This window comes from Marmota monax, unplaced genomic scaffold, assembly GCF_021218885.2.
Source record: "Marmota monax isolate L192 unplaced genomic scaffold, Marmota_monax_Labrador192_F-V1.1 WCK01_AAM20220418_F8-fsc00121, whole genome shotgun sequence".
NCBI lineage: Eukaryota > Metazoa > Chordata > Mammalia > Rodentia > Sciuridae > Marmota > Marmota monax.
In genome coordinates, this window is record NW_026693351.1 from 578,993 (window position 1) to 606,982 (window position 27,990).

The 27,990-nt window shown below is 37.0% G+C and overlaps 1 protein-coding gene across 21 annotated transcripts in view; it reads left to right on the forward strand.

The window, feature by feature from the left end:
* Clasp1 (cytoplasmic linker associated protein 1) overlaps nucleotides 1-27,990 on the forward strand; it is a 271,318-nt gene that overhangs the window by 177,006 nt on the left and 66,322 nt on the right. For 8 of the 21 annotated variants that reach the window (XM_058583242.1, XM_058583244.1, XM_058583243.1 and 5 more), the window contains 6 exons: nucleotides 2,595-2,702; nucleotides 7,261-7,428; nucleotides 13,792-13,899; nucleotides 21,333-21,436; nucleotides 23,345-23,368; nucleotides 24,697-24,941. In XM_058583242.1, coding sequence (XP_058439225.1) covers nucleotides 2,595-2,702; nucleotides 7,261-7,428; nucleotides 13,792-13,899; nucleotides 21,333-21,436; nucleotides 23,345-23,368; nucleotides 24,697-24,941 — 757 coding nt within the window. The remainder of the gene's footprint in view (nucleotides 1-2,594; nucleotides 2,703-7,260; nucleotides 7,429-13,791; nucleotides 13,900-21,332; nucleotides 21,437-23,344; nucleotides 23,369-24,696; nucleotides 24,942-27,990) is intronic. The other 13 variants (XM_046456831.2, XM_058583252.1, XM_058583259.1 and 10 more) reach the window with 3 other exon arrangements.

Sequence of the window (27,990 nt, forward strand, 5' to 3'; positions counted from 1 at the left end):
AATGTGATGGACATCATTATCCAAAGTACATGTATGAAGACATGAATTGGTGTGAACATAATTTATATACAGATATGAAAAATTATGTTCTTTATGTATAATAAGAATTGTGATGTATTCCACTGTCATGCGTTTAAAAAATAAAAGCAATTTTTAAAAAATCTGTTAAAACTCTCTTACCCTACACCTCCCAAAAAAGAAATGGGGAGAGGAGAGGCAGAAATTGGGCAGCAGGTACCAAACGTAGCCAGATAAGAGGAAGAATTTTTAGTGTTCTACAGCACAATAAGGAGTCCATAGTTTAACAATTTGTTATACATTTTAGAAAGACCTAAAAGAGGAATTCAGAGGTTCCCAATGTGAAGACATGGTTAAAGTTTAATTGGCGAGAAATGATAATTACCTTAGTTTGATCATTACACATTGTATGAATGTATCAAATTATTCCATAAATATATACAATTAGTTATGTGGTAAATTTTTTTTTAAAAAAATAGATACTTACCATGCTCACTCAGATGGTTATATATACAAGTTGTCTCAGGTGTTGAAAAATTTCAATCTTAAGAAAAAGTCAGAACAGAAAAGGAAGGAACTCCTCTCACTGGTTTAACCTTAGCATTAGAGTGCAATGCACATGTTCTCTGTGGTGTGTGTGTATGACATGACCACATGGTATATCCCAGGTTTAGTTCACATTCAGTTAAAAAGCTCTTATTTCAGAAGATGCAGAGCATCAGAAACTTCAAAGAACATTTATGACAAAAGTTCTTAGCTACTAGCATAGAAATGAATATTCTTAACCTGTTAAGATTGTATATACTGTGACATTCCAGATATTTTTTTTTCATACTATTGGGGTGCTCTACCACTGAGCTATATCCCCAGCAAGCCAAGCCCCACCACCTCACTTTTCTTTTCTTTCTTTCTTTTTCTTTTTTTTTGAGACAGGGTCAAGGTCTTACCAAGTTGTTAAGACTGTCCTCAAATTTGTGATCCTCCTGCCCTTGTCTCCTGAGTCACTGGCATTATAGTATGCCACCATGCCTGGCTCAGAATTGGTTTTAAATCTGGTTTTGAGTCACCAATGCCTGTCTACCCTCACTGCTTTTATTTAGCATAGTGATACATGACTAAGATAGCCAATTAACGGCAAAAAAATTAAATGATTTGAAGGGGAGCAGTTGGCGTCTTATTTGTAGATAACATTCTGTTTTGATACCTCCAAATAGTCTATATACAAGTCAGTGGAATTGGTAAAAGTTTAACAGCATTCCTAGGGTTAAGATAAAAATATAATGATTAATTACATTTTAATATGTCAATAATAGTTATAAATTATAATTTAATAAAATATACTGTGTAGAATTTTTTAAAAAGCACCTGTGACGAGTATAAAAATTGAGTCAGACCTTTGGAAAAGACGACAAAAGTAGCATTGTAAGTCAATAAGAAGAGTTAAGTAAATTTAATCTGAGTATTGGTCAGTGGTATGGAAAGAATCCCCTTAGTGTCCTCACAAATACAGTATTGAACAAAAGCAGTGCATTTTAGGGAAAAATATAACTTGTGATACAATTTAAATTTTAAATTATGCAAAACAGTGCCATGTATTTTCTTGGCTATGGACGTATATTTATTTACAAAATAAGAAATGCAAGGAAATGCTGGACAGTTGAGTTTGTTTAAGATCATGTTACCAAATGTTGGAGGAAGACATAAGATTTAAGGGGGTAGCAAAGAGGGTTTTTGTTTTTAAGCCAAATGGGCTACATGTTCAGTTTAAAAATCTTTTTGTAATTTAAAATAAGAAATCAGACTCAGTAATTTCTCCATGTTCATTTTGTCTGACTGCTTTGGTGACTTAGGAGAATCAAAGGACCTCATTCATAGGCCAGCTGACCTGCCAGGCACAGGTATCCAAACCAGTCGTGTGACATAAACAAATCTTCTTTGTTTCTCTGTTTTCTCATCTTAAAATGGCAAGTTTCTTCTTGCGTTGTGAAGATTCCAAGTAGACATATAGTTTCTAATAGGGTAAACAATATAACAATTTTCATGTAGATTCTATAATTTTTGTATATCTTTCCTTAAATTTCTACTATAAGTGATTGATTGCAGGGGTTTTTTTGTTTTGTTTTTAATGTTGTGCTTTCTTTATTATTCCTTACCTTTCTTTCTTGAGCCTCCTTCAGGCCTTGGGATTGTTTTTCTGCATTTCTTTTCTGCAAGCTTTGCCAGATGCTGGGGTACATGAAACTTTGAACAATATAAGAAGGCAGAAGAAGTTCACATTAGTTCCTGTTTTCCCTGTCAGACCCAATTCTGATTGGATTGGCAGGAGAGGCATTTTGTGCTCCCTTGAAATCAGAGAAGCCCTGTGGAGAATTTTTGAAAAACTGTCATTCCTGATCATCCTGGTATCACATCTCACTTGGGCGGGGGGTGGGGGGGGGAGACTTGGTTCAAAAAAAGCCCCTGCTTCCTGCATAGTTGACTCCATCAGTGCCCTTTGCTCATGATGTAGGTTCTTTTCTCAAGTAGGTCACACTTGCTGAAAATGTTACGGAAACATGTTTTGTTATGTCCTCCAGGTCGCATCCGCACAAGACGACAAAGCTCCGGGAGTGCCACCAATGTTGCTTCAACACCTTCTGACAGTCGGGGCCGCAGTCGTGCTAAAGTGGTTTCACAGTCTCAGCGTAAGATTACCTTAGTTTCCTTCTTGATAACCTTAGTTTCATTCAACAGCATGTTCTGCAGTTGAGCAGTTCACAGTATTTGAACTGATTTCAAGGGAAAGATGCACTTTTGTGGCTCTAAGATACTGTGGTAATCACATTATTTCTTGGTAAGCTTACAAAATGGATTATTCCAGTCATAATCTGGTGTCCTTTCCAGGTGACTTAAACCTTGTGCTGTTTAAGCATTAAAGTATACTCTCTTCCCATTCTGAAGTCTCTCAAATTGAAACCTATCTGTTCTGTGACCCATTTTTATTATTGACAAGGAACCCTTCTGTACAGGGCAGAACCTGTACAGAAATTATGAATGCTGAGTTTTTTCCAGGGGTAAATAAGTAAATCCATTAAATGCTCCCCCTTTAACCCTCTGTGCTAACATTTATAGCCTGCACCTGTCTTCTCATCAGTGTGGGCTCTTGCTTTGCCTAGCTGCCCCTGCTCGCTTCCATGATTGCTTTTCTGTATATGTGAAGTCAGTTCATTTGAGAGCTCAGCTAGGAAAGCAGTGTAGCTGGAATGGATTAATTCTCTGATCAGTGTCTGAATCCAACCTTGCTGTCTCACTTTCCTGTTCCATGTAGGCGTGAGTGGTCTGCTGCCTCTGTGCACAAAGAGCGTGCCCCAGGGCAAAGGGAGTGTGGGGAGAAATAATCCCATGAATTTAGATTCTTTTCCATGTCCCTTTTGGCAACTGTGGTCCTCATGTTAAAAAGTTTAGATCTTTTTGCCAAGAATAGTGGAAGGTCAGTCCCATTGCTGCCTCTAGTGAGGCTACAGAATCTTTCTGACATCTGTGGTAAGGTGCAGTACAGTATGCAACAAACACGTGCTTCAGTGTCACACAAACCTGATTCCTTTTATATCCTGGCTCCAGTGGGATGTTGGATGAATGTTTTAACTTGGTGAGCCTTTGTTTCACTGTCTGTAAATGGAGTGGAAACAAAGCCCACCCGCATGGGGCTTTTGTGAGGATTTATTAAGAAATATGAAGCTAGCCTGTGATGGACACTCAGTAAACAGAAACAGGTATTAGAACCATATTGGCTTCAGCCTGAATCAAGTGGCCTTTATCCATGACCAATATGAGGCTTAGGAAAGAAATCTAGGGATGGATTTCTGTGATGGGGAATACTGTAAGGCTAGATAGACTCTGTTAAGCGAAGAAAGCCTTACTTCTCTGGGTTTTCCATTCAGATCTGGGTGTAGGTATTACCCAGAAGCTTCTGCCTTGGCAGCTAGCTGCACCCCAACTCATTCTTGGGTTGAATTTTTGTGATTCCTGGAATGTCCAGCCATGTCCTCATAAACATTGGTCAGATCTTACTGTGAATAACTCTTCTTGACCAGAAATTTTCAAGTCTTGTAATGAAGGTCAATATAAAGAAATTTAGTCCAATAAGAACCATCTTTGCCTTTAACTGTTCAGTGTTATTTCCTTCTGTAGAGATGAAGGTTGAACAGTATTAAGCATTTCTTTTAGTCTGCTGTTCATTGGCATTGGCCTTTGCAGGGTTCCTGCCTCAGCTAGGTCAATACTGTATCCCTCCCTCCCTACTATAGGTTTTAGGAATCCATTTGTTACTTGTGCTTAGGGAGTGGTGAAAATCAAAATTCCTTCTCTAGAGAGACTCAGTGGGGTAGAGCTTTTTAATTCTGTATACTTATCAACATACTGAAGCTGGCCCTAGGGCTCCACTTTAAACCTCTTTAGCTTTATTTTACTTGCCTGACTAACCCACAGGAAGGGAGACCACCAAACAGCAGCATATGGTTAAGCCTGCACCGTAAGCCTATGCGTATAAATTAAATACTTTTAGCAATTATTTCAATAAGAAATCTACATAAATGCACCTATATGTATATGTACATATGTATATAAAACAGAATTGATAGTTCCTGTTTAATACTAAGTACATTTTATTAATATTAGATTTACAGCCCTTAATAATTGGCATATTTTAAATATTTGTGGATTAAAGAAAGTGGTAGAACATGCAGGTGAAATTAGTCAGTTGCAGTTTCTTTCCAATCATCGATACATGTCGAATACTTACTCTGTTGAAGATGATAGTGATACACAAATGAGCAAATTATGCTCACTTCCCTCATATCGCTTAGGCCTGGAGAGGGAGATGTTCTCTGGAAAGGTGAGATGCTGATCTTATTCTTTTCCACAACTCTTGACCCTAACACTGTGCCTGGCAGGCACATTGTAGACTAATGTTTTATGAACAGTTGTGAAGTAAATGCTAATATAGTATGATGAGTATAAAATAGACACATGTACATAAGTAGATGAGGAGGAATTAGTCCCAGGAAAAATAGCTATTTTGCTGAAGTGTTTGTTGATGAGACATTTACGTTGTGTTGCATGCTGACCTGCTGTATTGTGTTGTCTTTTAATCCACTTTTGCCTGTCCTTTGGTCTGCTCTCATAATCAAGGATCCAGATCTGCTAACCCTGCTGGTGGTAAGCCATATCTCTTCTTGCCTTTTTTGTTTTTTTGCATTCTCCCTTACCCCGTGTTCTTTGCACAATATTAATTTTTCTTTTTTATGAGCTTAATTAATCTCCTGCATTTTTCTGTATGTTCAAATACTAGAGTTTGAAATGGATTTCTTTTCCTCTTTTACATAGCTTAGCAGTTTATTTATATGCTCAAATTTTATAGGCAAAATTAATAGGTCCTGAGTCAGTTCTTCATGGTAATGTGTATTATTGATTTTTGTGACTTTCACAATCATGTAGTTAAATCATTTTAAAGTGGTTTTTTTTTTGCAAATACTCACCTAGCTGATTCATATGAATGATAGTAGTTTTACTAAATGAAATGTAAATTTTTGAAATATAAATTTTAATATATTTAAAAAATATATATTGCGTGTTGTCTGTGTGTAAAATTTCCAGGTAAGTACTGTTTCAAAGGACCCCCCCCCACCCCGCCCTGCAGACCATTCTGTTTTGGTACATAATAATGTATGCTTTGCATTTTAGAATTTTATTACCTTTCTGCTTAAGGACATGATCCAAGTTAATGATCATTAGGGTGTACACTGGTATAATGCTAAAAATTTTGCTGTTTGACAGAAAATTTTTTCCTACAGGAAATGGTTAGGTTGGTATTTAGCTACTTAGCTATTAGTGAAAATTACCATGTTGCTTATAATTTCCAGTTGTATTGCATATTTTCCAGGAAATATGGTCTATGTGATTTCCACTTTTGCAGATTGTTTTGAAACTTGCATTGAGGCTTAGTATGCAGTTAGTTCTTGTAATATTTATGTCTGGAAAGGTGAAAAGAATATGTTTTATCTGCTGGGATAATGTATATAGGAGGTGTGTGTGTGTGTGCGTGCGCGCGCGCGTGTGTGTGCGTGTGTGTGTGTGCGTGCGTGCGCGCGTACACAGTTGTGGGGTTGCTTAAAGATAAGGAAGCACTCTGAGCAATGCATTGTTAGGTGATTTTGTTGATAAGAGAATATCACTGAGTATGCTTACACAAATTGAGATGGCAACATCACCAGGCCACATAATCAAACAGGACTACTGCTCTGATCTGTCATTGACCAAAACATTGTTACGCAGCATGTGACTGTATATACACGTATACTCAAAACACATACACATAGAATTAAATCTGCTTGCTATGTCAGTTTGTCTGAGAGGGTTGTTAGTCTTTCTTGACATTGTTAGTAATTGACTTTTTCCCTACATTTTAATCTTTTTTATGTTTTATATTTCAAAGCTATATTGTTTGGAGCATGAACGTTTGTAGTTATGACCTTCGTAGAAAGTTATTTTTTTAAATCAGTGTTAAATATCCTTCTCTATCCTTTTTAAATGCTGTACTTTATTCTGTTTTTTCTTTGTTTTTCTGTAGATGTGTTATTTGACTCTTAAAAAACAGCATGTGTTTTTTTGTTTGTTTTTAAATCATTTCAAGAAGCCCTGTCTTTTAGTAGATGAATTTAATCTGGCCACCTTTGTTATGATTACTGAAATGTTTGTGAATGTTTTTAAACCCATGTTTCTAACTATTTCTCCTCCTTTTTTCCCCCTTCCATTTGTTAAATTAATGGCAATTTTTTTTTATCCATTTTTCCTAATTAATGCTTAACAGATTTCTGTTACAGTTATATTTCTGTTCTTCTGGTAGTTACACTTAAATTTTTAACATACTCTGATAGAATAAAAACCCAAAATGATAGGGACAAGGGATATAGTTCAGAGGTAGAACATTTGCCTAACATTTGCCTTCAGTTTTTGAGTCAGAAATTGTGCAACTTTGTAGAATTCCACCAGTAACTCTTCTAAGCATGGATGTGATCTTTTTATGATATTCTTTTATGTGCATACATTTCTTAAAAAGTAGTATTACCACCAACAAAATCTATTTTATATAAAATTCTTTTCATATTTAATCAAAATTGATATATAAAAACTTGATTTTGAAATTGTTGTAATCTATTAGTCAATTTACATCCATCATTCATTTCTGTATTGCTTCATTTTTAGCTGGCAGTCGGTCGAGTTCCCCCGGGAAATTGTTGGGAAGTGGCTATGGTGGACTTGCTGGTGGTTCTTCGAGAGGCCCACCTGTGACACCATCTTCAGAAAAACGAAGCAAGATTCCCAGGAGTCAGGGGTGTAGCCGTGAAACAAGTCCAAACCGAATAGGATTAGGTAAGGATCCTCAAATACCTTGGAACACCATTTCCAGTTTGGTCACAATTTTTATTGTAATCTAATAACTGTGTCTAATGTAAGAAATAGAGATCTATTTTTTAACTCAAGTTATTATTTTGGCTGTGTTGAAAAGACATTTTGATTTGTGCTTTATCCAGGTTATGACACGTTGAAGTGTCAAAACCAAAAAACTCTGTGGGAGTTACTGTTCAAATTGATGTGAAAGAATTTCATCATTATAGATTCGTGTTTTATGTCATTTTGCAAAGCATTGGAATTGGGGAAGTAGGCAGAGGTTTTCCCTCTTTTCACTAATTTCACACTAAATAGCCATTGACCTATATTGACTTTCAAAGCCAGTTTTTAGGGTCCCCATTTATTTTGATTTTTATCTTTAATTTGGTGAAACCTGTGGTCAAGGAATAGGAATAGTTACTTTTGACATGATTTTGTTGAAACCTAAAAGCTAGGAATTGATGAAGATAATATTTATTTTTTGTGTTGTATTTAGTTTCTGTAATTCTATATGAGTCATATGAATTACTTCTGCACTTAAAGATCTTTTATTCTACTAAAATCTAATTTGTGTGCTACATTTTTATATAAAATTAGAAGTCTTTTGTGATAGAATACAAAAAATTTTAAATTTATACTTTTTATCACATCAATATCTGCTTTCTAAGGTAAAAATCTGTTACTATAAAACCAGAGTATCGTATCCTTAAGTCCTGTTGGCTTATCTTTCACATTTATTCATTTATCTTCTCAATAATTTTGACTTGAATATTTATTGTAATGTACTGGGAACTTCATTAGATCCGATAATTAGAAGATAAATGAACTAGATTTAGATTCCGACTGGAGTCTTTGTTATATATTGATAAGAGGTGGAAATGCAAAACTGTATGGCAAATACTAAGACTGTTTATTCTGGGTCCATAAAAAAGGGATGTCTTAGCCTTTATCTACCCCAGATCTCCCAGGTTTCCTGTTAAGGGAGGCTTCCCAGAATAAGTCCTATTGTGAAGTACAGGGTTAACAGGGGAGGGAGGTTAGGGGAAAGAGTTCTAAGGGGAGAGAGATGCAAAAGTGGGAGAGTCAAGCAGAAGGGGGAACCCTGAGCAATTCATTTGACTATGGCCAAGGGGTGTGGAACTGGAGGACAGAAGGACCGGTGGGGTTCAGCTCACAAAGACCCCAGAAGGCCCTCTGAGCTACGAGAAGGCAGGGACAAATATCTAAGAACGCATAGAGTTTGGTTTGAACTCCTATTTCCAAGCAAGGCAAAAGTATTTAGTGGTTTCTTTAATTCTCCATGATGCTGACTTATCTGGGCATGACAGAGCATCATCTCTGAACTGACAAATTTGGGTATTGATGTGTCAGCAACCAGAGAAAAGGCCAAAGCTAGAATACTTCAATTTCTCATCTGATGATGCAATATACCAGTGTTCAGATCTGATTTGGTTTGGAAAATACATTTGATTTTAAATCTAGGTGAGATTTCAGCAGTTCTAATTGCTGAAGTTTAAAGAATGGGTGCAAGCCATACTAGTATTATTGTTTTAAAAATTCTTTTTTGCTTAGGAACTTTTCGTTTTGTGTTTAATTATTAAAGATGGGGCTGGGGATGTGGCTCAAGCGGTAGCGTGCTCGCCTGGCATGCGTGCGGCCCGGGTTCGATCCTCAGCACCACATACAAACAAAGATGTTGTGTCCGCCGAAAACTAAAAAATAAATATTAAAAATTCAAAAAAAAAATTATTAAAGATGCTATTTTTACTTTCTTGAAATTAGGAAGTAATCCAGCTTCCAATATAACTCTAAGATCTGATATTCCAAGGTCTTACTATGATATTCATGTTGTGAATAGTGGAAAAGACAACATTTTATAAACTCTTAAAAGCAGTATTAATAAGCATCAGTAGAATTAAAAAGGAGCTTTGTCTCTTCCACAGAGCTGTTATTTAAAGTATTATATTATTTTGAAGTTGTTTCCTTGATGCTGATTAAGAGGATTAGTGAACAATGAAGCTTTGAGGTCATACATACTGTTCTGGTTAAAGAAGATATTTTATTTAAATTTTTTTCACATTGAGAATACACATATATAAAGAAATACCTGAACAAAATTTTTCTGTCTGCTTATTCCTATAGTACTGTTTAAAGATTCTATTTATAGGGTAGCAGATATATTAGCATTTTTCAGCAATAAATTATTTATCTTTATGATCATTTAGTGTATACTGGATACGTGTGTGTGTCTAAACATTTGGTTTGTTGTACAGCAATTTTAAATACAAATATTCAAAAAAGAGGGATATTTTAAGAATTTTTTTTCACAATCTCCAAAACAATTAATTCAACAATTTTAATGATATCTAAACTAGCTTAGAATTGCAATGATAATGATTTCTAATTCTCTACAAATTATGTTTGGTTCGATTGTACCTTTTTTGTTTGAAATTGTATTTCTTAACTAACTTTTTTTTCTTATTTGTTTTAAAACTGATGCCAAGGTTCTTTTTTGGCATTTAAGATTTCTTAAGCATAATTCCTGTTGGATAACCAAGAAACAAAATAAATCCTTCTATTCTCTTGGCAGGTTATTTCTTCACAAGCTACCTAATCAGTGGTAAAATACATTTGTAAATTGTTTCATTTTTGTGTGTTTTAAAGACAGTGAAGACTTTACAGATAATAAAATGGCATGAATAGCCAGCACCTATAGCAATTTTATCTGGCTGCTTGCCTTTGTTTCCTGTTTATCTATTATGAAGGCTATAAAAGGCACACTTAGCATTTTTATAGCTTACATTCTATGGATATTTATTTAAAGTGTCTTAAGATTTTCTGATTAAAAATATATTGCAGGAATTTAAAAATAATTCATTTCAACTAAGAAATTAGACAATTGTGACATGAAAACACGTAGACCTTGAGATGTTTCAAGTGTTTAACTTCTAGTACTTTTCATTAATCCTTTTATGCTTAGGCTTTGGGTATGAGTTCTTGTTGGATCCTTCCTTAGAAGCTAAAAGTCAGAATTACCATTAAAACACTGTGAAGGGTAAAGTAGAGTATCAGGAAGTGAAAACCAAGCGAGTGGTTTTTTTTAAGGCTTCTTAGTATATTTATGTAAGCAAAAGACTGAAGAGCAACCTGGGAATACTGCTTTTAGAAAGTTCAAGTGGCAAGTATGCTTTCCTTGTTTCTTTCCCTTATGCCTTCTCCATATCTTATTCTTACATAGAACATAGAATGTTCAGTTTAGATACTTATTATTGATCTTTTTTTTTTTTTAAATTTTGGTCACTTTATTATGAGTCTGTAAAAATCATTTATTTATATATTTATTTTAAATCCTCCTTGTAGATTATTAGGCTCTGGAAATAGTTACAAGTTGGTGGGTGATTTTCCTCTTGTGATTTAAAACATTCAAACAATTGGAGTCACTATCAGATGTACTTTAATGAGGTTTGGGGCAACTCTGGGCACACTTCCACAAATTATAAACAGAATTCTCCAAGCTACTACTAGCCATATGACAAAGGAGCCTGTCAGCCCAACTAGGTATGTGAACTCTGGGTTAAATAACAGGAAGGTGGGCCTTGTTAAGTTTACATGTGCAGTTATTTCAGATCCCATCTGTTTATCCCTATTGATTCTCTTTACTGTCTTTATAAACCAGATTCACACCAGAGAGAGTGAAGGTAGGGGTAGAGGATCAGGAAATGAAAACCAGTCAAGTAGCATTTCAAGGCTTCTCAGCATTTGAGAAAGAGAGAACTTTTATTTCCCACTGTTGTAGCATATATATGAACTCAAGGAAAGGGTTGGGATCTGGGTAAAAATATAGAAGTTATCAAGCATGTTAAGAAGAAACAGTTGAGAGGGGCTGGGGTTGCAGTTCAGCAGTAGAGCGCTCACCTAGCATGTGCGAGGCGCTGGGTTCGATCCTCAGCACCACATAAAAATAAATAAATAAAGGTATTGTGTTCAACTACAACTAAAAAATATTAAAAAAAAAATAAAAGAAGAAGAAGAAACAGTTATGAAATGCTCAACTAAGCATGCTTTTACAATCAAAACTATGAATATTGTATTTTTGTGTGGGGGGTGGTAGGAGTGTTACCGGGAATTGAACTCAAGGGCACTTTGAGCCACATCCCCAGCCCTATTTTGTATTTTATTTAGAAACAGGGTTTCTCTGAGTTGCTTAGCATCTTACTTTTGCCGAGTCTGGCTTTGAACTCAGGATCCTCCTGCCTCAGCCTCCCGAACCACTGGGATTATAGGCATGTGCCACTATGCCTGGCTGAATACTGTTTTTATTTTCTGTTTGAATATCTGTTTGGAGTGGATGGTAGATGAAGACAAGATTTTCATATATGCCACTCAGCACAAAACTCAGAAGTATATACATATATGCATTATCTCATAGCTCTCTTTTGTTAAATGATGGGATTCTTTCTTATTTTTGTAAGGGGAGGCTGAGACCTAGAGAGGACAAGTGGCTGGATCAGTAAGTTAGCTTGGACCTGAAGAGGTCTCTTCATAACTCAGATATAGCGTTGGTCATTAGCAGTATTTTTGCTTTGTACATTTTAGGAAATTTCTCTATTAGTCAGGTTGGTAGATGCTTTAGTTTTTTTTTTAAAGTTGTTGATAGACCTTTATTTTATTTATGTATTTATATGTGGTGCTGAGAATCGAACCCAGTGCCTCACACATGCCAGGCAAGTGCCGCTACCTCTGAGCCCCAGCCCCCGTCCCTTTAGTTTTTTTTTTTAAAGGATTTAATTTGGCACCTAGTGCTTTTGCCTCCTCGCAGGAGCTATTTAGAGTGTAATCAAGAATTGTTAATTAAATAGTCACTACTACATGGAGTGAAAATTTGGGGTTCCATGTCACTCTGACAAAATTGAGGAGAGTTTTTAGGGATTTCTAGTGAAATTCCAGTGACACTCTGTTTGCCTAATTGCTCAGATTGCATTCATGTGCCGACCTTTCCTTCTCTGAAAAGTACTAAGTCGTTTACAAACCTTCAGGGTCTTTTCAACCATGCACTGAGCAGCTGAGCACAAGAGGAATTTGACTTCATTTTTCACTTTCATATACTTCACAAAACTTCAGTGAGTTTCAAGATTCTGGTTAGTAGTACATTCTTGTTATAGTTTGTACAATAAATCTTGGCTCTAAAATAATAGGGTGTACTCATTGCAGTATAGATAATGTATTTGTTTTTACATCTGTGGGTCAAGTTTACAGTTTCCCAAACCTCCAGGAAAGCCATTTTTGTGCAGTCTGGAAGTGACAGAGCTCACTAGATGGAAATATGTAGTCTTTGTAAGCTGGTATGTTAGGCATTCCACCTACACACATCAGTATGTGATGTTGTTTTGGAATATATTGTCAGTAATTTATTTCTGTTTTCACAGATTAAATTGAGAAACAAGGGTATCATGGTCTTTCTGAGCTTCAGCCATATTATTATTAGACCTTAGCCAATGCATGCTAATATGTCTTATAATCTCAGTGTTTAAAACATGAGAATAATAAACTTTATCTGTACATAATCATAGTTAGCTGGCCTCAGATCAGTGGAGGGATCTTTCACCTGAATATTGAGATTATCAGTCCACTTGGTGTAGGCTTGGTGTGTAAGACTGGATCGGTGGAGGTGCTTAGAAGGGACTGCAGGCAACTCTATTTGGATTTCTGTAGAAGCAGCACATTTAAAATGTTGGCATCAGAAAATGAAAAGATAGAAGTCTCTTTACTTCTGTTGGCTTAGGTCATTAAGTATGTCTGAAGCACCTACACTCTTACTCAAGTTGGCTATCTCTCCAGTTATACAAGCCTTTTAAGGCTTCTTGTTTAAAGAAGGCCTGGGAGAGGCTAGCCTTCTTTCTTTTAATTGGGTGAGTTTGTGGATTTCAGGGGTTATTAATCCAAATTGAATTGTCTTTTAAGAACCAGATACCTATGAAAACAACTTTGGTGATTTGTCCTCTTGTCGAAGTTTGCCAAAGCCATAAAAACCAAAAGCTTTTGATCTTGTGCTTTAGGAAGCCAGTTTGTTCTTTGGAAAGGTTTCTTTTCATCTTACCTTTAGGTGTAATTCTTCCTTCACACAAAGTTCCCAGCTTTCTGAGGCACTGAGCGTAATTCCATTTATCCAGACTCCCCTTTGTTGGTACAACAATCAGACCTCAGCTCGGATAGATGACCCAGTCCTGGACTCCCAGGGTGGACAATGTCATAATTACATTAACCGAATGTGACTGATGTTTTGTGAGTTTTCTGTCTTCATTAAACTTGTTCACCTTCTCTGAAACCCCTCATGCTGCACGCTAGCACGGAGCAGCCGTATCCCTCGACCCAGCATGAGTCAGGGGTGCAGCCGCGATACCAGCCGTGAGAGCAGCCGAGATACAAGCCCCGCTCGGGGCTTCCCTCCACTCGGTGAGTACACGGAGGCGCTGCCCAGGAGCAGGTTCCTCTCCCTGCTCCTGATGCTTGTCCGAGACACTGCTGGGTGGAATGACCTGCTTCCCTGCTGTCCTGTGATCCTTTCTTCTCTTTCCTCTTCCTTAGTCACCCTTTGTTGTCCCCTCTGCATGCTTGGATTTCAGCAACTCCCAGTTTTCACATACTAGAGGAAAAAAGCACCATTTCACTCTACTGTCGTCATTATAATCACTTGCTACCAGGCAAGCCCCTCCATGTGGCGATTTCCAACATGAGGCAAAAAACTCAAGTTAATCACTGCTTGAAAGTAAAGTTAACCCAAAGTTGATCCTTAGTCATTAAATTTCTACAATTTGCCTTCAGTTTTACTAGACATCAATTTATATATAATGTAGTTCGAGGAAAAAAAGTACAGCCACGATAACATTTAGAAAACTAGATGAGTTTCCTTTTTAGTTTTAATAGTCTTGCCTTTCTCTAAAATAGGCATGTAATATATCATTTTATCCTAGTACAATTTATAGAATTCCCAAAGGAATCTGATCAACACATATTTTATGAAAAGGAATATTTCATATTCTTCAGTAATTATTTTTTTAGTTCTTTGGCATGTTGAATGCTGTATATGTTCCCCTTGATGAACATAGTAGAAAGCATTTTGTAATAATTAGACCTAGACCTAAAATGATTACGTGAAGCATGGACTCCAGCAGTCTGTGATTTTGACTATAGGATTATGCAGCTGATTTTTAAAAATATGTGTCACTCTAGGAGAGGGATGTTAAATCAAAAGCATAAGGTCTTTATATTTGCCTCTGTCTCCTGCTAACATTGTGTACTTCTTCTGATGTCTTTTGTCCCCAATCAGTGTCAGTAATCAAAGTCTAGATGTATGCTTTCATGACCAATGGATCCTTTATGAGGTTCTGAAAAAGAGCAGGTCACAGATGCCACCACTCTAGTCGGCTAGAAGATGATTCCCTTGACGTAGTGATTCCACTTGGTTAGCAGGAGCCCCTGAGTGGGGCACCTTTACCTAGAGCAAGTCAGGTATTCCATAGAAACCTGAAGCATTAGAGCAGAATTCTCAGTGAGACAGGGGTGGCAATGATTTTTTTTTCTTCTGAATGAACTGGTGATTTTTCCTTGTAAATTAAGGCTGTATCTATGCATCCTTGCCCACTATTTGACCTTCCAGATAATCTGTAGATAAATAATTCACTCTGTCCTATTGGTTATATTGTCTTTTAGAAGCAATTAAGCAATTTTATTTTATACATGTGCTGATATTTTTAATATTATCTGTGGAAGCAACCTTTGTAATCTGGCATGTGGTCTGTGGATCAGGCAAGGCATGCTGCATTCTTGAACTCCTGTTGAACACTGAGTAACTCAGTAATGGCATCTGTCTTTCACTCTTTGGGTAAGCAGATCTGCTTGACTGTCTTGATGATAACACAAAATGTTGAAATATATTAGCATCAGCTCATATTTTTTGTGTGGTCCGAGCAATAGGGAATGTCTCTTAAGCTAAATTTTTATACCAAGCCTTTCCCTCCGTTGAGTTAAACTCATACAACAGTGTCCCATGTGTACCTGTGCCATTCAGAGCAGTCAACAGGCATAACACCTTGTGGTTCTGGTCACCCTCTGGGATAGGTGGTACCATCATCAGACTCGAATGGAAACTAAGCCACATTCTCCAGGCCACACAGTGGCTAGAGCCAGCGTTTGAATCCAGGTTTGACTTCAAACCTGCCTTATTTGAAAGTACTTTTGATAACTCGTTTTGTTCCTCAAAAATATATGAAATGATTTTGTAAGGCCTGCAGCGCTTGGCACAGTAGAAAGTGCTCAACAGCTGTTTCTGGGTCAGGGACTTCCAGGCTTAGGACCTGAGAATACAGAGACACATTCCAAAAGGTTGTCCCCAAGGTAACTTATTGCACATTCTCTGTTCATTCTTTTATTCATTCATTTTTAATAACCACTTCCTACTGCTGTTGGAAATTAGATTTGTCAGTGCCCCTTTAGATCAACTTACATGGAAAACCCTTCATAAAGGAAAAAAGGTAACGAATAGTTATGTTTCAGTGAATACATTCATTCCTCATGTCCCCAGGGTATTAATTTCAGTACCCCATGCTGATACCAAATCCAGAAATGCTAGTCAGGCACGGTGGCACATGCCTGTAACCCCAGCAACTCAATATCTGAAGTAGGAGGATGGCACATTTGAGGCCTGCCTCAACAATTTAGCGAGACCCTCAGCAATTTAGGAAGGTCCTGTTTAAAAATAATTTTTTTTTTAAAGGGCTGTAGCTTAGGAGTAAAGTGCCCCTGGGTTCCATCCTCAGTACCATAAATAAATAAATATTTTAAAAATCCACAGATGCTCAAGTCCCTTATATAAAATGGCATAGTATTTGCAAATAATCTACACATCCCCCTTTAAATCTTCTCTAAGTTATTTCTGATACCTAATACAAAGTAAATGCTCTATAAATGATTGTTATACTATATTGCTTAGAGAATAATGACAAGAAAAAAGGTCTGTTTGTGTTTAGGACAGACATTTTTTTTCTTCCCTCACCTGTAGTTGGTTGAGTCCACAGATGTGGAACTGGTGAATAGAGGGCTGGCTGTATACATTGTTTTCGGTTTGCATGATTGTTTTAAAGCATCTTACTGCTGTGAATGTGTATGAATAATGGTTAAAGTGGTAATCGTTGAATGAAATAAAGAACTCTAGAACTCTGCTGTAAATCAGGCTCTGTACATAAGTGGGTCCATCTTGGATGATGTCGGTGGGTGTTCACTGTGAACATGACAAAGGATGCATTGCACAACAAATTCATTATAGAATATTCTGTTGAAATAGAAGCAAAGGACTACTTACTTAGGAAACTACAGATCAGATGTTGCCATTTCCAATTTAAATTATCAAAATACAGTACTGATATACTAATATGATAGATGTGTGGTTTGTTTCAGTCTTAAAAAACATTTTACCAACTTCCATATTTAGGAAAGTGGTAAGTTTATTATATTGTTTTAGAGATTGCCTATTTATTTTTACTTTTGTGAATATTGAGAAAGGAAGGATAGTCTTTTTGTAAGCTGGTAAACATTTTGTTGACCAAATAACCTTTTCTTATAATTGCTACCACATATACCACAGATGTGTACATTCTTATAAAGTAACATGATCTTTAAAAAATAGTGGAAGAATCTGAGATTTTGATATTTTATGACTAAATGTGTTAATGTATACAGAATAGTAATGTGGATGAAAGGTAACTCCTCAGTATGACCTTGTGAAATCTATTAACTTATATGGTCTAATCACCATCACTTTTTTCAGACTAAGGAATGGAAGCATTTTATCTTTGGGTTCTTTTCTTGAGATAATGCAGAACCATATATTTCATGGAACTATAATTAAATACATTAGTGTTTTGAACCAAGTCTCTTATTTCATAATTATTTCTAAAAGCTGTTCTCTTTCCTCACGAGGACAGAGTTTAGTATTTATTTCTTCGGGTTGGTTAATTAATATACTTACTATGATTACTTGCTGATAATATTCTTATTTCTGAATGTACATTGGAGTTGATTCTTAACAGTTACTGCCACCACCATTACTAATTAATGTGACCACCACTGTCGACTCTGTGCCTGGCATGGTTTAAACTAAGTGCTTTATGTGTGATTTCTGTTATCTTCTCAGTAACAACCAAGAGGTAGGTACTGTTATTGGCACCATTTTATGGATGAAGAAACTGAGACCCAAAGAGGTTTAGTATATTGTCTGAGGTGCTATAGCTAGCTATAATCAAACCAGGACTTAAAGGTTATATTTCCAAGCCAGTGCTCAGAAACAGAGTACTGCAACTGCCTTTCCAAGGAAGGTCATTAAACTTAAATACCACAGAATTTCCAGCAGTTAAACAAGTACATTAATTAGGACATTTGTGCAACAGAACAACAAACATTTTGACCAGGGAAAATGGAATTCCAGTTGTTGAACCCCCTTCCTGTGATTTCATTCAATTTCTGTTGAAGGAACATTATGAACTCCCTGCCTTTGTTTTTGGAGCATGGTGGCATATGCATCACATACTGATGACACATCTCGTGAGCTGAGTTAAAAATCCATCTTCCTGCTATCCACTCAGGGGTTTAGACAGTACTTGGAGACTCCTGATGTGCTTCATTTGACACATTTCCATACTGGCTGATAGAGGCTTCATAGCGTGAATCTAAACCTAGAGTCCGAGTTGGAGGATGCATCCATAGTGGGAGGCACCAGCAAGAGTGCCTCTGTTGTGCCTGTGTGTCTCAGAGCTGTGTGAGAGCCAGCAGCTCCCATGGAGTCTGGGGGTTGCCGCTTACTGTCCATTCATATCCAGCACCATTTCTTTTCATGAGAAAATGCGGCCTTGTTGGTAGCAGTCCCTGCCTTTCCTCTGGTTCCTGTGTGTTAATTCTGTGGGTGTTGCCGTTCCTTTTACCTGCAGCCTCTCGACGTCATTCCAGGTCCACTAGTGCTCTCTCCACTGCTGAATCTGTTGGGCAGTCAGGTGAACAAGTGCTAACTGCATGACTCGGCTTCTCCATCTGTTCTAGTTCCACTCCCATGTTAACATTTGTTTTCATCCGTGTCAGCTACCGCTTGGCATGTGTGCACCTCATGTTTGTTTTCCCTGATGTGCTTTCTTTTTTTTAAGTTGTTGAATGTTTATAGTTCTGTTAATAGGCCATAGATGCTTTATTGCCTGTTTGACAGCATCATTTCTCTAGTGTTCATATTTATGTCAAAACAAAGAAATGGGGATGCACGTCTTCCCCTCCTACCACCCCCTTCCCATGAAAACAACCACCCAAAGTGGATGTCACATAGGGCCCCATGGGGACATGGGGTGTGGATATCATCCAACAGCCTTTCATCTCCAAAGCATTCACTTCCCAGTGTAGTGTCAAATGTTAATGTTACTTATTACCGTCAGGTTCCAATTATTTGGAGGTACTGTTCAGTTAACACTGCTTCAAATTATAGCATGCATAGTTTCAAATATATGAAAGTAAGTGTCCTAAAAGTTTTGATGGAAAAATAAGATCAGGATTCAGGTAATTAAATCAGGCCAAAGCTTAACCTTTGCAGCCTGTGGACCCCAAACCTTCCATCTCAGCTCTAACACATCAACTGGCTAGCCAGAGGGGCAAAAAGTAAACATATGGTAGCATCAATTTGCCACACTTAACTGGCCTAATTTTCCTATGCTGAGAGTCTCTGATGACTATTTTTCTCAATTGAGTATTAATTCATGAGCTGTGGATGGTGACAGTGCTTACCAGTTCCCTCAGTCAGTTATTTTCTCTTTAGTTCTATGTATGCAAGGATTTAAAAGCATTCTCCTGATGATTAGGGGCCAGACTGTGGGCACAGCTCTATGCATCCATCCTTTGGACTACTGAGCTTTGTCACAGTGTCAGAGCAGTAGGAATGTAGAGCAGATTTTGGTTTGGTGGAGACAAAAAGTTAGTCATCTTGCTTAGGTCCAGGTAAACATTTCCCCTTAAGATCTGAAGTTCAGGAACTTAGGGTTAGCTTAGTGGTAGAGCACATGCTCAGCATCCACAAGACCCTGGGTTTCATCCCCAGCACCACAGAAAAGAAAGAAAGAAAAAAAATACAAGATCTGCAATTCAAATTATCTGTATTCTATATCAGGTGATCCTAGTCACTGTGTATGGCAAAGCTGTTTGCATCTGGGAAACACAGAATAATTGCATTGTTCTTATAAGTTTTAATTTTGTTTCTGATTTAAAACAAAATGAAACAATATTATCCCTGGAACAAGAATCGCTGGCATGAGATTTACTTTTTTTTAATTTTTAAAATTTTTTTAGACTCTGTTTTATTTAAGTTTTGCTGGGTAATTTTTAAATGGCTTATAACTGAATTACTTTCATTCTGTTACTCATAAATCCCTTACTATCTACCCTTTTTTAATGAAAAAAAAAAGACTTAAAGATTATCTATAAATCTGTAAATCTCAAATTTATACTCATTTCATAATTTAACTAACATAGATAGATATAGAAATGTGATTATTTTGTGGTCTTTTTAGGTTTCATGTGGCACATGAAATCACCTTTGCAACACAATGACTAAGAGGACATTTGGAATGATCAGCAAATGCATTAAAAAAGGGGATAGTATAACATACAATTTTTGTTTCTTTATAAAAATTCATGACTGTATAACTATTGACTAGCTATGTTTAAATTATTTTCCCTTTCTGTTGAAGTAGAAGGTATAACAGCTTGAAATTGACATTTTATAAAAGCTAAATAACATAACAATTTCAAAGTCCATCAGTTTTATAGTGGTGTCTTATTACCAATCTAAAGTTTATGTAAAATCAATATTAGCTCCCCTCTTAATCGATGCTTTATACGAGAATATGGCTAATACAGAAATTTCCCTTGTTGAAACAGTTCACAGGGAAAACACTTTATCTTAAAATTTTTCTTCAAAGTTTTTTGTACATCAGAATTTTAATTAAGAAAGTTTAACAGTAATTAAGAAACTTTATCATTCCCAATGCATCTTTTACACTGATTTCCTCCTATCATAGTCTTAATCTCCAGCACTTCTTAAAGAAGGCTGGTCAACTGACTTACTGGGACTTTAAAAACTAAGGCTTCATATACTGTGATCACTAACAACCTTAGAATAGTTGTTCGAACTGTTAAAAGTTATCTTAAATTCTTTGGATTCTCTCCATTTTGTTTATCTGTATAAAGACTATTATTCAGCTTGGTGCCATGGTGCATGCCTATAATCCCAGCAATTTGGGAGGCTGAAGCAAGCGGATTCCAAGTTCCAGTCCAGCCTGGACAACTTGCCCAGACCCTCTCTCAAAATAGAAAATAAAAAGGGCTGGCGGTATAGCCCAGTATTGCAAAAACAACAAAAAGACTAAGGAAATTTTGCACAGAGATCAATTTAGTACATTCATTTCAAATTTTAACTGTTTACTTCACTCTTTGATCAAATCATGAAGCTTTCTAATTAGTTTGAAGAAACATTAAGGCCATTTGCCTGTAGAGAAAAAGCTTAATAGATTAAAAGATTCAGTTCATAGTCCAGCTCCCTTCTAGAATAAGTTCCCCTCTCTCATGTCTCAAAGTAATAAAATACTAAGGGACAGTTTCCACTATTGAGCTTTGTGGCTCCATAGTATTAAATGCAAACAACTTAACCTCTACTACTGGTAAATAAGTTAATGCAGTTAAAATTGGCTAGGGATTTGTCAGAGCCTCTATCCACTGTGGTGCAAAGAGGCAGGAGCTCCTTGCAAAGAATTGAGAGCAAGTGAATTAAAGTGACATATGTTTTGCTTTTGTTTTCTAAATAGACCGATTTGGGCTGGGCCAGCCAGGAAGAATACCGGGTTCCGTGAATGCCATGCGGGTTTTGAGCACCAGTACAGATCTGGAAGCTGCAGTTGCTGATGCTTTGGTAAGGGGCGCAGTGTGTGCAGAATCTCTTTGAATTATTCATCCACGTTTTTCCCTGTCTTCACAGGAAGTTGCCCCAAATCAGGTTACTAAATCATCTTTGAAACCCTTCAAAATTATATAAACGTTGAACAGATTTACATTACTGTTGTTTTCCTCTTAATCTTTTACATCCACACACATACATGAAAATTGGCCTTCCAAAAAATATTATTATCCAGTATTCCTTACCTGTCTGTGCTCCTCAGTATCAAGGAGATTTTGATGACATCAGACTTCTCAGATGTCATTGAGCTATTTTTTTTTTTTTTTGGGGACCATGGTTTTTTTCCAGCATTTCCTGTTTTCCATCCTGTTGCTTCTGTTGCTTTATAGACCTTGATGGCATAGCCTAAACATAATTATAACACCAGGTAATAGTTTGAGGTTTGAAAATCTTGCATTTATTTCTTTCCCTTACTAGTGGGTCTGTATGATCTGTTTGTTTAAAAAAAAAAAAAAAAACAAAAAAAAACGAGTCAAGTCAATATTTAAGAAAATTTTCCTAAATTTTAATGTTTACTGTTTGAGGGTATGAAATACTGATAGAATATGTTTTTGCTTCATTATAATGTAAAATTAAAAAAAAAAAAAAAACATAAAGTGACCAGAGCTCCTTTAATTTGTGGTTATAGCAAAAGTTCCTTGGTAGAACCTGCTCATGGTCAAGATGCATTTCAGCTGGTGGGAGCACAGTGTCTTGCATATTCCAGTTTATGTGCTCAGAATTCAAAATAGATATTCTTTAGAATCATCTGATCTCTACCCTTGCCTTTGCTATTTTAAGATCTGTTCTTTTGTAGAGAAAAAAAGTACACATAACAGGATCCTGCTTTCCTACCCTGAGTTTTTTAATCCAGCCATGTTCCATCTGACTGACACTTTATAGTCTGCGGCTGTGGAGTTTCCTGCTTTCATCCCTTCCTGTCTCTCCTTCATTTATTCTTGCTCAGTCAGATGATTTCTTGTACAAATGTCTGTGAGCAAGCAGTTTGCTGCTCTCAGAATGCTTTCCTGGTAGACAGATGGCCTGGCCAGCTCTATTCATCACCCTTATATGTAGAACTTTTTTCTGGCAGGTATTGGAGTTCAGGGTAATTGCTCTGGCCATGGCTTTAACTTAAGAGTCAAGAGCTGGAACAGAATTCTATGAAGCTGTTTCTCCTTCCAAATTACAGCATTTAGAATCCATCTTTTATTTGTTCAGAGATCCTAGGAAGTGGAGGTCAGAGGAGTGGGAAACAATGGAAGCTGAAACCCTTACTAAATGGGACTTCCAGTTAAGGCTGAGGACTTTCTTAGTTGTTTAAAGAACTGCATAAGGGACTGTGTGCAAAGTTCTAGGAGGCAGAACAGAGATGGAGAGTTGGAGCTTCGGCATAACTTGACTTGAGCTTTTCACTGAGCCCCAGCTCCCTTTGTACTCAGGCTGCCCTTGTTATTTTCTGTCCACTCTGGTCTCTTCAAGTGACCTGCTTCGGAAGAGCTTAAAGCACAGGAATGGTACTGAATTCCTGCCTACAGAATTAAAACCCCAGGGACAGACGGAAAGTCTCCTAGGAATAGATAGTAGATCAGAAGGCACATTAGAGATGTGCTTCATGGGTATGGGTATGGGAAGAGTTTCAGTAAAGAATTATAGCAAGAGCCAGAAGGTGCTAGGAGAGGTTTAGGAGGTTAGGAAATGCCATTTTGAAAAAAAGCAGTCTTTATTACTACCTGCTTGATGTGAAACGCTTGCTGACCTGTATTTTTAGTTTGCTAAGAAATGTTTTGCTATACGCTTTTGTTGCCAGAACAATCCCCACATATGCTTCTGACATAATTCTCTATGCTTTTTCCCCATCCTTCAATATTTTCCTGCCTACAGCTGTTAGGAGACGCCAGGAGCAAGGTACCAGTGCTTTAACTTTTGTTTACAACTTTATTTTTTTTTCTGTTGCAAGTATATTTCTTTTAGAATCTAGCAAAAGCAGCACAAAATGTAGTAGAAATTTTGGTCTGAGTTCTGATTCTGTTGAATCTGCCAATGCCTTTATAGGGATGGAATCAAATCACTTTTTATGTACGTTTGTGTTAGCATTTATTTTAAAGTCACGCTCTGTTCTGTCTCCTATTAGAATTGCATTATATTAACTCAATCTGTGCCTGTTCTTATATTGTCATTATTTCACAAATGGATTTATTGACATTTTTCTTATTTTAGGACTCTTGTGTGTGAGTGGGATGATCATATAACTTAGCATCCAAAGAAAAATACTTTCAATAGTAAAAAGGGGGTACTATTCATAATTATGCTGGGATGATAGGCAGATGACAAAACAGTCCTGAGCAAATTGGATTCATAAAAATTAGTATTATTAGAAAATTGAATCTATACAGCTTAAACCGGTGACTGTTTTGGTTTCAGAAAAATTTGTATTTTATAATTTTTATCAGTTTTATATAGCTAGTGGGTTTAATGTAGTTTTTTGTTTTCAGAGTAAGAGAAATGAATCAAGCAGATATTGTAGTCTGCTTTAAAAGAAGCCTGTTTTTGTTACAAAACTAAAGTCCTTAATGAAAGTGGCTCAGATAGTTTAAGAATTCTTTTACATAGGATATTTCTGCCACTGGCATTTCAATTTCAGGTTTTCTTAAGGAAATGTCATCACAGAAGTTTGCCCATAGACCATGTTCAAAGCAGCTTGCACGGGGCCCCAGGGGTGCACACACCTGCAGTGTCTTAGGCACTGAGCTGGATTATTCGGCCTAGAATTCCACTGAGTCCTCGAAGCAAGCCTGTGGGATTGGCATAAATATCGTCCTCGCACAGAGTAGGAAACTGAAGGAAAAATCTTCACAGGCTTTCTGAAATCATGCAGCCGTTCAGTGGTAGCACCAGGATTGTAACCCAAGTCTGCCTGGCTGCAAAACCCATACACTGTACACTGTATTAAGAGGCCAAGTCGTGTGTGTCCCAGTGTCCTGTTCCCCCACCACTACCCCCGCTAAGGAGTGTGATACTTATTACCTGTTTTTCCTCCTGGAAGACTGCTTTTCTGTTTTTATTTCCCTGATCTGTAAGCACAGGACAAGTGTGTGTATGTGTGTGTGTGTGTGTGTGTGTGTGTGTGTGTTTCTCCATTTAACTCTGTTATTGTTTTTATTTGATATGACTCATGACCATTTCACCTTTCCATTTCTTCCTTGTTCACCTCCATCCCTCATTGGATCCATCAGAAGAAGCCTGTGAGGAGGAGATACGAGCCATATGGGATGTATTCTGATGACGACGCCAACAGCGATGCCTCAAGTGTTTGCTCCGAGCGCTCCTATGGCTCCAGGAATGGCGGCATTCCCCATTATTTGCGGCAGACTGAGGATGTAGCAGAAGTTCTCAACCACTGTGCAAGTTCAAACTGGTCAGAAAGGAAAGAAGGGCTGCTGGGCTTGCAGAACTTGCTAAAGAGCCAAAGAACACTGAGGTAAGGGCAGGAGACCAGGGTTGAGAGTCATGCCCGAGTCCCCTCTTAACTCATCAGAGACTTAAAGGGGTTTCTGTGTGTGTGTGTGTGTGTGTGTATGTGTGTGTGTTTATTTTTTATTTATTCTAATTTGTTATATTTGACGGTAGAATGCATTACAATTCATATTTCACATATAGAGCACATATCTCTGGTTGTACACAAAATAGAGTCATGCCATTGATGTCTTCATACATGTACTTAGGGTAACGATATCCCATCTCATTCCACTGTCTTTCATACCCCTATGCCCTCTCCCTTCCCCTCCCTTCCCCTCGCCCTATCTAGAGTTCATCTAATACTCCATGCCCCCTCCCAACCCCATTATGAATCAGCCTCCTTATATCAGAGAAAACTTTCAGCATTTAGTTTTTTGGGATTGTCTAACTTCACTTAGCATTATATTCTCCGACTCCATCCATTTACCTGCAAATGCCATGATTTATTTTCTTTTATTGCTGAGTAATATTACATTGTGTATATATACCACATTTTCTTTATCCATTCATCTACTGAAGGGCATCTAAGTTGGTTCCACAGTTTAGCTATTGTGAATCGTGCTGCTATAAACTTTGATGTGGATATGTCCCTGTAGTATACTGTTTTTAAGTTCTTAAAGGGGTTTCTTGTCATTTAAGGTGTCCTTACAAAGTTCCATGTATTGATGCTCAAAAGTAAGACCCATCCTTGCCATTCGGAGTCTTCAAAATATCTGGCACATATTCTATAATTGATTAGGCTTATGAAACATTTATTTCCCTTAAGGTTCATATTTTTTTATTTCATGTTGTTATTGAGAAATCTGGGTATAGTTTACAATTCAGGTGAACAATGAAACAACTCTGCAAATTAGTATGTTGTATTCCTCTTCAAGGTTCAGGATAAAATGTCTCAGTCTAAAATTTTCAATACTTATAAGCATATAGTAGCTTATAAATATGCAGAGTAAACAGATGATAAAACAGAGCCCTTCAAATCAACAGCGTTATTTTTTGAACATTTTTCTTTTTTGCTTTGTTTACATATTTTATAAATTTTTTAAAATAAGCACGTATTATATAACATCAAAAAGGTATGCATTTATACCGTATTTGGGCCCCATTGGTACACTGTGATTTTATGTCTCTCTAAAGAAGTAATGAGAAATGCTGTTTACTAAATATGGCAGTGTTACTATGTCACCGAGTATAAGATGAATTTCAATTATGGAGATGTTAAAACACGGGAATTGAGAAAAGGACAAGTGAACCCATGAAATTCAATGTACTATATCTTCTGGATTTTTTTTTTTAAAGATAAGTATTGAGACTGGCTATGTTGTGACCTTGGGTGAGGCTCATCCTGGGCTCTTTGATGAGCCCTGGCTGATGAGTGGCTGTTCCCTCCTCCGGGTGGCTCTTCATCTGCTTCCACCTTCCTGTACTGACACCTGCCCACGTTATACCGTCTGTCCTTAAAGATGGTGTGAGAGGATCTGTCATATACCTTCTGAAATGCAGGCTTCTGATGACACTCCGTGATCTGTCAAAAATAAAATGAGGATGATTTTTCTTCCAGAATTTATTTTTTCCTGCTGATTCTATTTTTTGGATTCCTAGGGTTCACTAAGTACCCATTAAATAATCTCTAGAAATCAGCATTCACTTTAGGTTGTACTTTTAACAGTACTAAAGGGTCATTGAGCCAACTTTCTCATCTGTGTAAGGATGGATGATAATTTGAGGAAGAGAGGATCCTCTTTTCAGCTTCAGAGTAAAAAAAAAGGTAGTAGTGCAATCAGGGATCAGAAAAGGTAAAGAACACCAGCGTGCCTGAGGGTTTGCTGTGTCCCTGGCACAGTAGTAGGTGCCATGTGTTATCTTCCCAGCAGCCTTGTGACATACTGCATATCCTGTTTGACTGAGAAGAGGCCAGAGCTTTAAAGAGAAGGATTAAAGATATCATTGTCCTTTGTAGTCGAATCAAGGTTCCAGGTCTATGTGACCCTGAAACACATGCTTCTTTTCTAATTTATTGCATACCCTTTCAGCTGTCGCAGATGGAAAAGAGCCCTGGGTCGAGTTGAAGGGGGTTTGGCTCATGCTTTGTCACTTTCTGTGAGCTTGGGAATATCATGCTCCAAGTGTCAGTTTCCTCACCTTAAAATGAGAGTGAATCTATGCCTTTAGCTTCATGAATTAAATAAGATATTTATTTGTGGAAAATTCTGTTGCATAAATATAGATTAGGTAAAGCTGCGTAGTTGACAGAAATAAAGTTATTTTCTCCTCTTTTTTTTAATTGGTGTATGAGAAATGTAAAGAATAGTGATATATTTTATATATGTATAAAATTGTGGTGTATTTGTATATGCACATAACATAATTTGGTCAATTTTATTGTCCATTACTTCTTCTTTCCCTCCCCTCTTCCCTACCCCTATTCTTCTTCCTCTGTTCTACTGGTCTGTTTTCCACTCATTTATTTATTTTTAATTGATGTTTTATAAATATACATACAGGTAGAATTCACTGTAGTGTATTCATATATGCACACGGCACAATTTTGTCAAGTTCATTCATTGCCTCCTCCCTCCAGTTCAGTCTCCTTCTATTCCACTAATCTTCCTCTGTCTTTATAATATTTGAAAACCACCCCCCACAACATTTTCCCCCCTTACTTTGCTCTAGCTTTCACGTATGAGAGAAAGCATTTGGCCTTTGATTTTTCTGAATCTGACTTATTTCACTTAGAATGATGATCTTCAGTTCTGTTCATTTACTAGCAAATGCTATAATTTCATTCTAATTTATGGCTTAGTAAAACTCCGTTGTGTACATATACCACATTTTCTTTATCTGTTCATGAATGGGCACCTGGACTGGTTCCATAACTTGACTATTATAAGTTGTGCTGCTGTAAACATTGATGTGGCTGTATCACCATAGTATGCTGATTTTAGTTTGTATAAGCACCAAGGGGTGGGATAGCTGGGTCATATGGTTTTAAAGTATATCCATACTGCTTTCCA